We start from the raw sequence: 14,748 nt of genomic DNA, 5'->3' as shown, positions 1-14,748 counted from the left end.
TCAACGGTGTCACAGTTCTGTTCTGAATTTTTAGGAAGGCGTAGGATTACTTTTTGTTTAAAATTACTCAATAGATAAACCATTATCAGGTGAAAAAATAAGGTGAGAAGGACCCTTCAATATTCTGTAGAGAGTTATGTTCAGTAGTTTGGACAATTCACTTAACTTTAGATACCTTTTTTGTAAGATAGGTGTAAGTCTTATCTATCTTCTGAAGGCATATTGGTGCCTTTTGAAACAGGAGAGCACAATTTCAAAAGCAGAGGCTTACATTTCTTCCTATGGCTGTTCATAACAGAGCAGAAAATGCACAGGTATTTTCCATCTGTTGATAGGAATAGGACATTGTCCCTTTCTCCTTTGCATACAAGGACATACCATCCTCTGACAGTTTGGGGTTTTTCTTATGTCTTGGTTTATCCTTGTTGATGCCTAAAATCCCTTTGTTATCTTCCAAAAGCTTTGGTCATCACTGTGGAATTCCTGGTATGAGAAGGCAGAGCTCAGGGTAGAGAGAGGATTCTTGCTGAACTGCTGTAATCATGAAGACAGTGATTTTAATTGTCCTAATCACCTTCACTTTGCTGTCTTCAGGTAAGGCTGATGCAGAGAGGGAAAGAGAAGGGTGACCTCTGGGTGGGTTACCAGGATACAATCTTTAATATATGCTTTGGTGGTGTTTTCTTCTGTGCAAAGAAGTTGCAGCTAGAACTGTGCCGCTGATTTCCATTTGCCTGTATTTTTCCTGTTTGATCGTTGGCAGATGGTGACCGTTAGATTTGAAGCAGCTTGATATGCTAGCTTCTTAGCAATTCAGTGAAGGTTTGTTTCCTTTGAATAGTTGAGATCTGCGTACTCATTAACGCTGTCAAAATGAATCAGTGTATTTCAAGCTGCTCCCCTCTAAAACCACAACAGGTTCTTTTTGTAATTGCACTGAATTAACGTCAAAACAAGTGGAGTACTCATGTCTGATGCTATGCTCAAAGAAATAAACACTTCAATGTTTTAATTGTAATTATTATTTTTTAATATTAGTAGATCACCAGAGAGCCAAATGCTTAAACATCTGGAAGTGACAATGTTACAGATGTTGTGGTGTTTTCTATGCATTCAGTCCTGGTTTTCATTACATGGTATAAGATTTGCTCAAGTTACATAACTACATGCTATTTTTATATAAAATAATCACTTATTTCCTCCTTAAATGCATAGTATCTTCTTGAGATGTATATAACGATATATTTCAAAGTAGAAGACATTTAATAAGAATTATGATTAAATAAGTCATAGCACATCCAATATGGAATAACTGGAGCCTAAAGCAAAAGAGGAAATTTTGTTGACGTGTCTGGACTACATAGGGTGTAGCCTCATAGCCAGTTTAAACCAACTAAACCCCCAACTTCCCCTGGAAAAGGAGGTTTCACCTTCTCCTCCACTTTTAATTGCATCTTCCATCTTTCTGCTGGCACTGTTTTGTTCTGTTTTTATTGGTTACTTAGTTTTCAGCTGGAAAAAGATCTGACAACTGAATAGTTCAGTTCTGTTACAAATTTATAGAGTCTTCCTGTGCAGATTATTTTGTTTGGCATCCAGAAATGAAGATAATTCTTACTAACTTCCTGCTTGGAAGTGGTAGAACCATAAGGATTTTGTTGTTAATGCTGATTCAATACTCTGTTCAACACAGCACATGATACTTCATTGTCAGTAACCAAATTGTCCCTAGTTTCTGACTTTCATGGTGGGTGTTGTCATGGAAGATAAACCTCTCTGTCTTGAGGGAAGTGCAGCAAGTTACTTGTCATTGCTGAGGCAACACTTAGATAGTACATTGTTTAAAAACAGAAGAAGGTCCAAGTCACAGAATTGCCATCGTAATTTCAAATAGTTCCAGATCCTCACTTCCTGGATTGAGGGATTTGGTTTAACTCTATTATAAAGTAGCATTTAATTGTGAACTTCTTCCAACTTAAAATTTTCGTACTTGTCCTCTGATCTAAGGTTTTCTGACCCTGGAGCTCTGATGTGCGTCGTCTTCTTTAAAATCAGGTAGTCCTTGTCTAGAAAGAAAACATGGAGGAAATACTATTCTAACAAAGCATGGTGCTCAGATGGAAATGTGCTCTAACAAAGCATGTAGCTCAGTGCTGTGAGACAACTGGGACTTGGAATGCCAGGTATCCGTTAAAAAAACAAAAATCCCCTCTCTAAAGAGTAAATTCCATAAAGCTAAAGCAACTTGGTCCCTTACCAACATCCTCCCTCCATACTTCTTGTTCTTTTGCAGGCTTAGTTCTGACTCTCTAGAACTTTGTAACAGAAATATTGATTGATACGGACAAATTATTCATGGGAATATGTGTGTATGAAAGCACCAGAGGACACAGCAGAGCAAAGGTTAAAAGAATGGTCTACGTTGATAACCAGGGACACAACTGACAGCAATAAAACTGATAAATCCTAGGGAATGTGTTGTTTACATCAAGTAGAAGGTCTGTGCTCTGATAAGGTCTCATCACAGTTGGCTTGTTAAGAGCAAAACTGCAATCTGATAACAGGAAGATGGTAACAAGGTTACCCTACATTGTAAGTGCCATTCCTCCTCTTGCTATCCCAACAGGAAAGCAGACCATAGCCATAAAGATGTCCTTGCCTTTGTTTCCTCATTTTGGGTGGCAACCTTGCCTAAGATTCATGGAGGGTGAAGCAAGGAGGGTTCTGAGGCAAAAGATCATGCCATAATAATTGTTGATTCTTGAAAAATCTACCTAAAAATTAGTTTGTTGCTGCCAGTCAAGAGGAAGCAAAGAGATAAAGACTTAACAACAAACATTCATTGTCCTCCATGTTGGGCAAAAGTGGTCTTGGTCAGACTACTTGGGCTCATCTCTGGGGTGCCTATTAAGTATGTGGGTAAGTGAGTGTGAGTGAGCAGAATCAACTTACTTGTGAAGTTAAATAAAAGAAAATAGCTTCCCTCTTCCATAAGGCCTTAAATTGAGGTGTTTTTTTCACTAAATCCTATAAATCTTGACTTCTTTTTTGATCCTACAGGGAAGAAATTCCGATGGTGCACCCTTTCTGACCTAGAACAGAGGAAGTGTGCTGAACTCTCTAAAGCTCTTATGGCTGTGCTGCCCCTTGCTACTGCCAATTCGTTTGCTAGGATTTCTTGCATCAGAGCCCACAGTACATATGACTGCATTGATAAAATCAGGGTGAGTTCAGAGAGATTTTTAAAACTGGTTTTGAATCCAAATCCTCTTTTGAAGAAGTAATGGGTACACAGAGTCCATGGGAGAATAAAAATGATACTGAGATGATGGTATTGTGTATATGACGGAGTACATGGTAGCTTGAGAGGCAAGAATTAAAATCCATGAGCATCCTACTAGATGTACTGTTTTACCCCAGCTAATACCCTTGCAGTCTCCAAGAAACAGGTAGAAACTTGCTTGGAAATAAGCAGACAAAACCAAACTACTAAATTAAAACTCGCTCAGAGCATTCCCCTTGCTGGTGGGTTTTGGTCCTACTCTGACTATAATGAATATTTTCTCTTCCCTTTCTTCCCTGCTACTTCTAGCCCCTAGTCAGTCTTTTCTGAAGGAAAGAACAAAGCCTTTTTCATATAAAAATCTTTAATTTGAATAAAATTAGATATCAGAATCATTTTAAAGTGTAAGCTCTTGTAATTGACCAGTTCTGAAATTAAATTTTCATAATGCTATATGCTTTGGAAAAAAAACACTAATGAAAATGGACAAGAAGCATTTGCTGTAGAATGGTTTCATTAACATACCTAAAACTTGATTGGGATAGAGAATTTCAGTTTCCATTCTCATTCAGTGCCCGTTGCCTTCAATGGAGTCCAAATGTGGCCTGGAAAACAAACCAAAGAAAACCTTTCCTGTTGGTTCAGGAAATAATTTCTTTTGTGTTTTAATTCAGTCCTGCAACCCTTGTTAATAGACTTCAGTTCCACTTTCTGGGTTATGGAAAGATTAAGGCCAGGAGAACTCTGAGAAGGATCTGGGGACTTGGGGGAGCAGTAGGAGGAAATGAGGGTTGCCTTTTTCTTCAGTTGGCATCAGAACTGTGTTTCTGGAATGGAAGGTCCAAAGAAGAGGTGAGAAAGAACAGGTGTGTTTTGAAGGTAACTCAGCCTTCATTGCTAATATTTCACCATGCTTAGTAGCAGGGCTTCAATTAAAAACAAAGCAAATGCTTGTAAAAATCACTGGTTACTACTTCTCATGCAGAAACTCTGCTCTTGAAGCTGCTCTGTGTGTTCCCCTGTAAGCACACTTGTTTTGAGGGTTTTGCTGTTTTTTTTAAGGCAAATAAAGCAGATGCTGCCTCCTTGGATGCTGGAGATGTTTACTCTGCTGTAAAGCTATATGGTTTGACAGTGGTGGCAAAGGAGATCTATGATCAAGGTAGGTTCATAAAGCAAAAGAATAAGCTGTACTTCTGATTTGGCTAATGAATTGCTGTGCAGTGAAAGGCAAAGCTCAAGAATTCTTGAAAAAAAGTCTGTATGTTTTCATTAACTTTATAGGAATATGGAGGTGACTGACAACTGTTTCTAAAATACTTAGTGATGATGACTAAAATACCAGTGGTGCTTTGTATCTAGTAGCCTTTCTGCCAGTGGCACTGTCACTATGATAAATTGTCTGTATCTACCCCTGCCCGCAGTGCTAGTGTACTGGAGTTCTACATCCTGTAGGGAATAAGAAGGGTTTTATTCCATCTATGTCAATTCTTACACCATGCACTTTACTAGTGTAATTGAGCATCTACTAGCATTTTTTTAAGAGATTAGCTTCTCTCATTAATTAATTCACTCCTCACCCTAAAGAGACAAGAATATAAGGTGGATAATCTTGTTATGGTAAGATTCTTCTTCATTCCTGGCAGACCTGAACAGTCTGTGCAATGAATGATTTGTGAGGCAAGAATAAGTGAGCCAAAATCAAGCATACAGTAGAAAATACTTGTGGGACATGAATCTGTGAAGGAAGCCAAATTAGCAGATGCACGTAGGAAGAGACTAATAAGGGGACAGTATGAGAACAGAAGTGAATTCTGTTTTGGCTCAAGAACCATGAAATCAGAGTGGAATTGATATGTTTCAGGTGGTAAGTATGTTCTGAGGGTAAGCCATAGGAGTTATTTCCATTACAATACCTAAACAGTGTGATACAAATGTTCAAAATTCTTGAGAAGCAATTGTATTGGTTGAGGGAGCTGGATGATCTTGTAAGCCTTTTCCATCAGATTTTTACATTCTTGCTTTGCACATCACTTGCATTGCCTGTTTGACAAGGTGCCACATAGCCAGTTTATTGTCAAATTCCTGGCACAAGTACCTATGTTTCATATGCCTAAGATTTTATTATTTTTTTTTTTTAGCCATGTTCACAGAATTAGTTGAATTTCTGGACACAGATGGCAGCTGCAGAATGGGGATTTAGTTATTCCTGTTACATATTTTGTTCTATGTCAGGAAATTGTGTGTTTGCTGTGGCCATTGCCAAACGAGGAACTCTGGATATCCAGAGGCTGCAAGGTACACGCAGCTGCCACAACGGAGCCAGATGGACATCAGGCTGGAATATTCCCCTTGGATTTCTCCTTGCAAGAAATGATCTTACCTGGGATGAGGCGCAACCTCTGAGCCAAGGTGGGTGGTAGGAGCCATAGAGCTATGTCTCTGCCCTCAGCAGAAGTGAGTGAAATGCAAGCTGATGTAGAATGAACTGAGCTATGTGGAAACTGAAGGGCTTTGTGGATGAAATATCCTCTCAGAGCGTTTTTGATACTGGCTCTTAGCTCTCTTCAGAACTTTTTCAGTGATCTCAAAGCAGCAGAATTGTTACCAAAACAGGAAATCTTTGTGTTCTGTATGCAACAGGGAAGAAATCTTTGCAATATCTATCCAGCACAAGGATCGTTTCAACCAAGCAAAATTTGATCACTCTGTTTCCAGCAAATGTTTCAAATTTGAAGTTTAGACAATGAAGCTGCATTTTCTGATTTTTATTTTTTTTTAAAACCACCATAGTCCTAATGCATATTATAAGTTTGACCCCTTTTCTTTCTTCCATTTTTACCCATTTGACTTTTTTTCTTTCTTTCCCCTCCCTGCGCCCCCCCCCCCAGTAATCAGTGAGTATTTCAATGCAAGTTGCATCCCTGGGGTTGGTGTTGCTGCTCCTCGACTGTGTGCTCTCTGCCAAGGACAAAAATCCTATGTCAGAGACAAGAACCACTTCTGTGAGACAAGTGGTAACGAACCCTTCTATGACTCTGAGGGAGCCTTCAGGTGAGCTCTGTGACACTTGCACCAAATTTACCTTTGGGGAAAAGGAACTTGTGAGGGGGGAAAAGCCATGTGAGATGTTAATAGGATGGCATTCATCTTCATGCAGGTGCTTGAAGAATGGAGTGGCAGATGTTGCCTTTTTAGATCATCTAACAATTATTAGTGCCACAGGTAATCCTAAAAACTCAGATTCCTTTTAACCTCTGGCTGTGCTCTTTCTTGCATGGGAGTTTGGGGGATATGCCTATATTTTTGTTGTTTCCAGGGAAAATTAAATTCCTGCAAGCAGTTCAGTGGTATTTCTTGGCTCTCCACACAAGTTAGAACGAAACAGAAAAGGAAAGAATAAGTGAGCAATAATTGCTCACAGGAGGTTCTTAGAATGGGAGCAGACAGATGTTTTTATCTAGGTGATTTCTTTAGCCGAAAGTCTCTGATGCAGCTGTTTGTATTTGCATTGCCTGAGTTTAAAATATTCCTTTTAAAGTCCAGTGTATTGAGCTGCTAGAATGTGCAGTTCCTGTATACCTGTTTTGTATTTTTAAATTCAGTCGAGCTCTGTATCAACATTTTTTAAGGTGGTTAGCAATAGTATTTGCAGGTAAGTATTTTTAAACAAACATATTTACAGGGGTACAGTTTAAAGAGTATTTTGGAGTACCTCTGTCTGAGTTCCCTCTCTTTGTTAACAGAAGGCCATATCAAAGACAACTTTCCCAAGTGTGCTTGGTACACTGTGCTGTTTGCAGAATTTTTGAGCAACCCCCTCTGAAAAATGTTTTACCTTCCATCTGTGTGCCTGCTGCCAAGTTGTGTCTCACTTCATAGATTCATGAGTGTCCTGTTGTTTCAGAGTCAGAACAACAGGAGTATGAACTCTTATGTTCTGACGGGACTACAGCTGAGATGACTGAATACAGCACCTGTAACTTGGGCAAGGGGCCTGGCCGTGGCATCATCACCCGCCACAACTTCCAGAAGGTCACTAACAAATTTCTTACCATGGTCCAGGTGAGTGGATATTATAAGCTGTATATCTCCAGACACGGGCTTTTATTCCATCTTTGAGTGGAGATTACCACCCAGTTTGCCTTCTTTGTTGGGAAATTTATAGTTAGTGTGAAAAAGGACTAAAATCTGGTTATTCTGGGGAAGGATCCTGCATTGGCTTCTGGAACAATGTTTTACTTCTCTCTAAAGTGTTCTTCTGTAGAAGGCTGGGAATAAATAAGTAAAGAAGGGGAAGGTGGCGTAACACCCAAACTGGACAATGGCTAACGGTGTTCATCCTGCCCTGGAACTTACGTGTATTCTTATGTAGCTGAGGGAGACGCATAGGTTCAGGCAAGGCTCACCTTTGTCGCTCTTTTTCTCAACTTACGAATAGTATCTGCTGCCTTGACATCCAGGAATCTATTTGAAGCTGATCCTGAAATGCGTATTTAAATGCAAATTTAAAGAATTTATGACACCATCCGGCCCTTAAAATAGTCCAGCAGACTGTGAATAATTCAACCTAGTGGGCTGGGTTGTGCTGTCATGCAGACTCTGGCAGATAGCTGTTGTATAATATCTGTTCTTTATTGAGAGATCTTCATATGCCTTTGTCAGTGCACTTATTAACACGTATCTTAGCTGTGTCCCCCACACATAGCAATGGCTATGCAGCAGTGTTCCTAGTACACTTCCCAGTGCTTTCTTCTCTTCCAATACCATCAGGCTGAACAGAGCTACTCCCCCATCACGGTACTCCCCCATCATAAAGCAGAAGATATCTTGCACCCCTTCACTCCATTGATCTTTCATCACAAATGTTTCTCACTCATCTATACTCCTTCAGTTGCCTTTCCAGGTAGGAGACATTGAGCACAGCCCAATAAATTGGAATAACTAAGATGGGGAAAAAAATTCTTCAGAAAAGTGAATCATATAATGCCTTTAGGACTGGAACCATCCACTCCCTGCAGTACCTGTGGACTTTGTCCCACTGTGATGGAACCCTGAGTGCTATGTTACAAACCACGGATATGAAGGGAGGGGAGGATGAGGCTGCCTGTTACTGGAAGGATGAGCAGATCTGTTGCAATTTAAAGTGTTGTTCTTCTCTTAGCGCCTCTTTGGGCGAAAAGGAAAGGAAAAGGCCAGGTTTGAACTCTTCACTTCAGCACCCTTCGGGGGAAAGAACCTGCTGTTCCGGGATGCCACTCAGCACCTGCAGCTTCTTGAGGAGCAGCTAGAGATTGCCTATGTCCTTGGTCTGGATTATGTAGCTCTCCTTAAGGGACTTGGCCATGAAGGTGAGAAGCCTTCCAGAGGACATTAGCTAAGGAAAGGGAAGAAAAAGTTCTCTTTCCATGTTATTCCTCCCTTCCAGGCACAAGTGCATAGACCTAAACGTCGCTGTAGCAAAGAACAGGTTGGTGCATAGGTGACATGATCTCACTGTGCTCCTTCCTTCTAATGCAGGGAGCTCTTTGGACAACAGTGTTGTGCGCTGGTGCTGCATCAGTGATGCTGAGCTTCGCAAATGTGAGGAGTGGGCACTGAGTATCAAATCCGACCCATTAGTCTGTGTCCAAGCAACTTCCATGGCCAAATGCATCGAAATGATCAAGGTAGGAGACTGCCTCTGATCAGAGTACATGATAAGACTGCACAGGGTGTGTATGTCCTTGTCTGAGCTGACCAAGAGGAAAAACAGCTTGTACGCTCAAGGAACCAGTGGGAATGAGAGGGAATTTATGCAAGGGAATTTCCAGCCAGTGGGGAACTACAGCTGCTTGGTTATACAATTCATGCAAATCCTGTTTTTGTTGTTCTCTGTAATGCTGTTGGCAGAGTAGTGAGGCTGATGCAGTCACCCTGGACGCCACACATGTCTACATTGCAGGAAGGTGTGGACTGGTTCCTGTAGCTGCAGAATGTTATGGTAGGTTGTCATGTGACCTTAGCATAAGGGAGGGAATCAAAAAAGTACCATTAAAAATACAGTTAAATTTCGATAGTTCATGATGTTTTGTGATGGAAGCAGGAATCAATATATATGTCCAAATATATATTGGAAGAGCTCTTCTCAGCTCTTCAACTAACTGGCTTTAGCATTTGGCCTGGCTGTTTATTGTATCCCTTCTGTAAAAGGGACAGAGATGCTGACTTGGCTCCAGAGGATGGCAAGGTTTTTGATGGGGTGCTGCCATGTAATAGGAATGACAGCAGTCACAATGGTTGTTTCTCCTCTCCAGGGGGAGATTGTGCCCTGGCTGGTAAGAGCACAGAGGAAACAGGGAAACTACTTCATCTTAAGCACAAAGGTAACAGGACAACTTTGAGAAGGCAAAAGGTTTAGGTTTTCTTGAGGCTGCCTCTATGATTTGTGTACGAGTGTATTTACATGTTGGTTTGGGAAAGAAATTGCTGTGCATGTTCAGTAGGAGCTTTACAGATAATGCCGGGCAGCTAGGACACGAGCTTTGTGGCTAAGCAAAGAATGCAGATCCTCTACTGTAACTGAAGATATTGTGACAGGATGAGGGAGGGAAAAGGGGGGCTGTACCTGTCTGAAATACTTCATTGCCTTGGTATAACTGGTTGTTGTCATTGTTTTACAGCACTGCCACCAGTTTATGCTATTGCCCTAGCTAAGAAAAATGCCAAACAGATTAACATGCGTAACCTTAGAGGAAGACGATCCTGCCACAGTCACCTGTACAGTCCTGGAGGATGGTTACTTCCTTCCAGATACACATTGGGAGCTCTGGAGAATGATACTGAGCACTGTGACATTGGCTCTGGTAAGGGCTGCTCTGGGTTATCTGTTGACTGGACCATGGAAATCTGCAGCCCCAAATTTGGGAGTAAAATGGAGATGAGGTCATGAGGATTTGATCAGCAGGTGATGATTGCAATCTCAGAGGGTATTGAGCAGCTCTTCCTCCTATCTGACTATGTGTAATTCTTCACACTATTTAGCCATCTTCTTGCTAGCTATTAGGATGGAATTCCATTCCTGTCTTTTCCCATGTGTGAAGATTCTTTGGAATACCTTGCCTTAATCTCACCTCAGTTTTCTCTGCTCAGTTTATCAGAATTACTTTTGGAAGGGCTGCATGCCAGGAGCAGATGGAAACCTGTGCAAGGTGTGCATTGGAGACAGTGAGGTGGAAGGGGCTCGAGTATCTAGCAGATGTGCTGCAAGTCACAATGAACGTTACTATGGCAATATGGGAGCACTCAGGTAAGCCCTTTGTCAGGGTCAGAAGTGCAGAGCAGTAGCCAGAATTGGCTTATTTTAATTATTGTACTGATGGTTTTCTTGGGAGTTGTGGGTTTTGGGTTTTGTTTTTTTTTTTTTGTTAAGCAACTGGCTGTATAAACTTTTGCTAGCATGTATTTTGTTTTGGTTGCAGTTGCTATGGGTTGTTCAGCTGATTGTTGATTTAAAACAGCCATGAAACCATTTCCAGAGCAAGACAGTGCTTCCAAACATGTAAGGCTTAGAGCACTGGTACTGAGTCATCAAAGAGAAGGGATGAAAGATAGTTAGGTCAGAGAGAAGAGGTCATGTGGTGAGAAGCAGTGTAGGGTACAGGAGGTAATGAAATAGTCTGGAGATATTAAAAAAACATAGTTGAGGCAGAGAAGAGTATTGAAGGTGAAAACACTCTTATAGAATATGTATAAATGCATTTAGTTGAATTACATTCTCTTTCCTGGTTAGGCACAGGTGAGACTGCATGGACACTGCCACAACTTTGACTTGGGAGCTGCTTTAAGGGATGAAAGGGATTGTCTTGTCAAATATGTGAACACTGTCCACCAACACTAACTTGTTCCGTATAACCACCAAGTAATTACAGATGAGGGGGATACTTCCAGCTACTCCTGTTTTAGCTTCAGATGACTGTCCAAACATCAGTCATTGTGCAGTGGCTGTCTCTGATAACTTCTTGGGTTTTTTTTCCTGCACTAGGTGCCTAGTTGGCAATCCCAGTGGAAGAAGCTTTGGAGATGTAGCTTTCCTGGAACACTCTAACCTACTGCAGAACATAGAGTGTGAGATGCAGATATTCTCTTTTTCTTTGAGAACGTTCATAAGTGTCAGTTATTCCCACACAGCGACCATCACTCATGAGGATCAGCTTTTACAGGCTTAGTCTAGGTCCATGAAGTTGTGTTTGTGACTGGAAAATTGCAAGAATCTTCCTGCATGTAGATGTTCCAGTAAAGCTCAAAATTCAGACACTGTTCAGTTTTAGAGAGGAAAGAGGAAGAATCACTGAATGATCACTGAGATCAAGGTGTGTGTTGGGGGCGTAATCGTCCTTAGAGACTGCACTAACCTTTGGAAGGCTCGAAGCATTAAAAAGCAAGTGACTTTTCCCACCGAACTTTCTCCCATAGGCAGCTGTTGTTTTTAATCCTTTTCAAGAATGAAAATAATATAGATAAGGGCAATGCTGTGGGCTGTTTGTGCTGGGAGATGTTCTATGGCTTCATTGTGACATGACAACTTCCTCATGTTGTTTCACAGGCACTTATGGAATAAACAGTCAAAATAGTTAAAAATAAGGTAAAAATACTGCAAATGATTTTGCCTTTCACAGTTTCTGAAACAACATTGTTACTACACTGTGAAATGTTTAAATTTCTCTGGGAAATACCAATCTTTGCAACAGTCTAGCAATTGGACTTTGTTGATGAAAATGGTTTTGGTTACGGTAGCTTAAATTCCCTCAATTTCTTAAATGATGCCTACTGCTCTAACAGCCTTTTCATAGAGGTGAAAAGAAAGGCACCCCCATTTTGTTCAGCCTGATAAAGCACATTGAAATTCTAATTTAGGCAATTTCAGTAACAGAAGAGACTTTTCTAAGAGAGGAATGTCTCTAAAATCAAGTGGAAGTATAAGGGCCTGGAAGCCCACAGGAATTCATGCAGCAATGAGCAGTTTGTTTGAGGAAGCAAAGGACATGCAGGCTGAATTCCTTTGTTTTCAGAAACTGATCTGATGACAGATGAAGATGAGGCATGGGTTTTAGTTGATAGGTGCAGCTTAAGTTCACTGACCTGTTTCCTCAGTGAAAACACTATCCTGTTCCTAACAAATGACCATGTAGCATGCTGTATTTGTTTTGAACACATTGCCTAAACTTCTTCCTCTCAATTTTTAACATTTTGCATGAGATTCACCCTGTCGTCTGCTTTAATTTTTTAAAAGGATTTGCTTTCACTTCATATTCTTTTCAGATCTGGACAGCTCTGGTTGGGCAAAAGGTTATACCCCTGTTGACTTTGAACTCTTGTGTCCGGATGGAACACGTGCTGCAGTCACAGAATGGGCAGGCTGTAACCTTGGCCCCATTCCCCCCAGCACAGTCATGACTCGACCAGTCACTGTCACTAAAATCTATGATTTTCTAATGAAATCCCAGGTAAGGCAAATAAGAGGGAAAAAGTTAGCGTGTTATCACTTGTTATGTACAACTGCTGCAAATGCTTTCAAGATCAAAAGCTGCATATACTAAATATGTGCCTTCAGGTCCAATATGTGAGAATTAAGAATGTGCATAGGAATTGAGAAAATAATTATTTGGATTCTCTAAAGCGGCATTTTGGCATCAGTTGCCATTCCACAGTGGTCATACTTTTGCTGAGAAATAAGCCACTGCAAAACTGCATATTTTTGTATGAATAAGGACAGTGCTAGGTGAAAGTGTAACCTTTTCTCTGCTAGATCTTGCTATAAAACTGAGGGTCACCAGCTTAACCTTGCTATTTATGATCCAAGCTGTGGAACTTACTCCTTTTCTGTTTAGGCATCTCTGGGAAGCAAACTGGATTCTGAATTCCAGCTCTTTCAGTCGTGGAAGTATGGTGAAAGCGATCTGCTTTTCAAAGATGCTACTCAGTACCTTGTTCATGCAAGTCACATGAGCTATCAGGAAATTCTTGGAGTGTCTTTCTTTCAACTGGCAGAATCGGTGTTTAACTGTACACCTGCAGGTAAAGTTCATAATTTTGAGTTAGAGAAAAATGCAAAGCAGGAAGCCTTCTCTGCAAACCTATTGCCCATTTGTTTAGACTGAATGGAGAACTATGTTCTACATAATCCTGTTAGTAACAATTTTCCAAGGAATACTGTGTTTGGAGCTCCTTTAGAGCCTCTTACAGCTATCCAGAAGCACTGAAAGCGGAGCTCTGCAGGAACCGAATAACCAAAACCTTTCAGAGCAACTATGAGGTTTTTGAAATAGGACTGTTTTTACTCCCCCTCTGACATGTTTCCCTTCAATTCTAAAGATCGGTTCTGGGAAAAGGGAATATAATTTTCCTTTGGATATGCCAAACTTGGGAAAAAGATAAGAAATTTTATATTTAATTCTTGAATTAACCTCAAAATAAGATAAATAATTTCCTTTTTGAAAAAAGTGCTCTAGAGAGCTCAAGATCAAAACTCTTTATAAATTTAAGGGATGGCTTTTTCATTATTTTCCACTGAAAGCTGTATGAAGTATGCATTTAGCTATCACTAAAACTGAAACTGTCTATGAGCCGGCGTCAAGCTGTTTTGGGGTTTGAAAATCTGTATTGAAGTAAATGAAGATTACACAGTAAGTTAGACTCGTGTGAGTCTAAGTTGTTCAAGAACTGAAATTCAGAAGGGGAATTTTACTTCTATTCTGCTGTTTTAGTGACTAGTATATGAAAAATTTGTTATTTTTAAAGCTGATGATAGCATCTTTATGTGTATACTTTCTTACTGGTTTGTAGGCATCTTAGACTTCTGCAAACAGGATATCTGTGCATCCTCATCGAACTGACAGCTAATACAGAGGCTTTGCAAGGCACATACATCATCATCAATATTGAAAACAAGGAAATATGCAAGTCTAACCTATCCAAAGCAATCAGCAAGGAAACAGTCGTCTCCAGAAATGTATGCTGAATAGTCTCTTGTCCATTTTGGTTTTGTTTTTTTAAAGCAGGTAGTGTAATACTACTCATGTTACCCCTTTCTTGTTTGGAGCATGGCATCGTGTGGAACAGCACAGGCCAGTGTGCATAACCTACAGCACAGAACTAGGATCAGCAATTCTCTACAACTACTATGGAAAAATCAGCATTTTTGTGGAAATAGCAGGGTCAATACCATGGACTAAAATACAGACTGTCAGGAGTGGCACAGGTTAGTTGGTAGCAGTTTTCCTGGCTTATCTTATAAACTGTTTTCATGGGAGAAAAAAAAAGTCAACTGACATTTTGGTAATTGCAGCATTGTCCTCCTATATCTGTGATTTTGGTTGCAGCTAGATAGTCCTTGATGAATACACGTATATGCTACAGGTTGTATATGCAATTACTATCAGAATCAGTAGTCTTTTCTGCCTTTAACTGGAAAGAACATATTTGCA

The 14,748-nt window shown here is 40.4% G+C and overlaps 1 protein-coding gene across 1 annotated transcript; it reads left to right on the top strand.

The window, feature by feature from the left end:
* Positions 1–542: 542 nt before the first annotated feature.
* Positions 543–14,157, top strand: LOC309411228 (serotransferrin-2-like; the record flags this gene model as incomplete). Its single annotated transcript, XM_082007784.1, has 18 exons — positions 543–594; positions 1,600–1,638; positions 3,061–3,224; positions 4,346–4,445; positions 5,519–5,695; positions 6,175–6,337; positions 6,444–6,508; positions 7,191–7,348; positions 8,448–8,634; positions 8,804–8,952; positions 9,176–9,266; positions 9,580–9,648; positions 9,946–10,128; positions 10,415–10,571; positions 11,307–11,389; positions 12,584–12,768; positions 13,153–13,339; positions 14,108–14,157. 18 exons carry the CDS (start codon positions 543–545, stop codon positions 14,155–14,157), a joined length of 2,259 nt encoding a protein of 752 aa, XP_081863910.1.
* Positions 14,158–14,748: the final 591 nt, after the last annotated feature.

Source organism: Phaethon aethereus (genome assembly GCF_964289735.1).
Source record: "Phaethon aethereus genome assembly, chromosome: 17".
Classification (NCBI taxonomy): domain Eukaryota; kingdom Metazoa; phylum Chordata; class Aves; order Phaethontiformes; family Phaethontidae; genus Phaethon; species Phaethon aethereus.
Note: the sequence above shows the minus strand (reverse complement) of the source record. Positions and strands in the feature narration are given on the sequence as shown.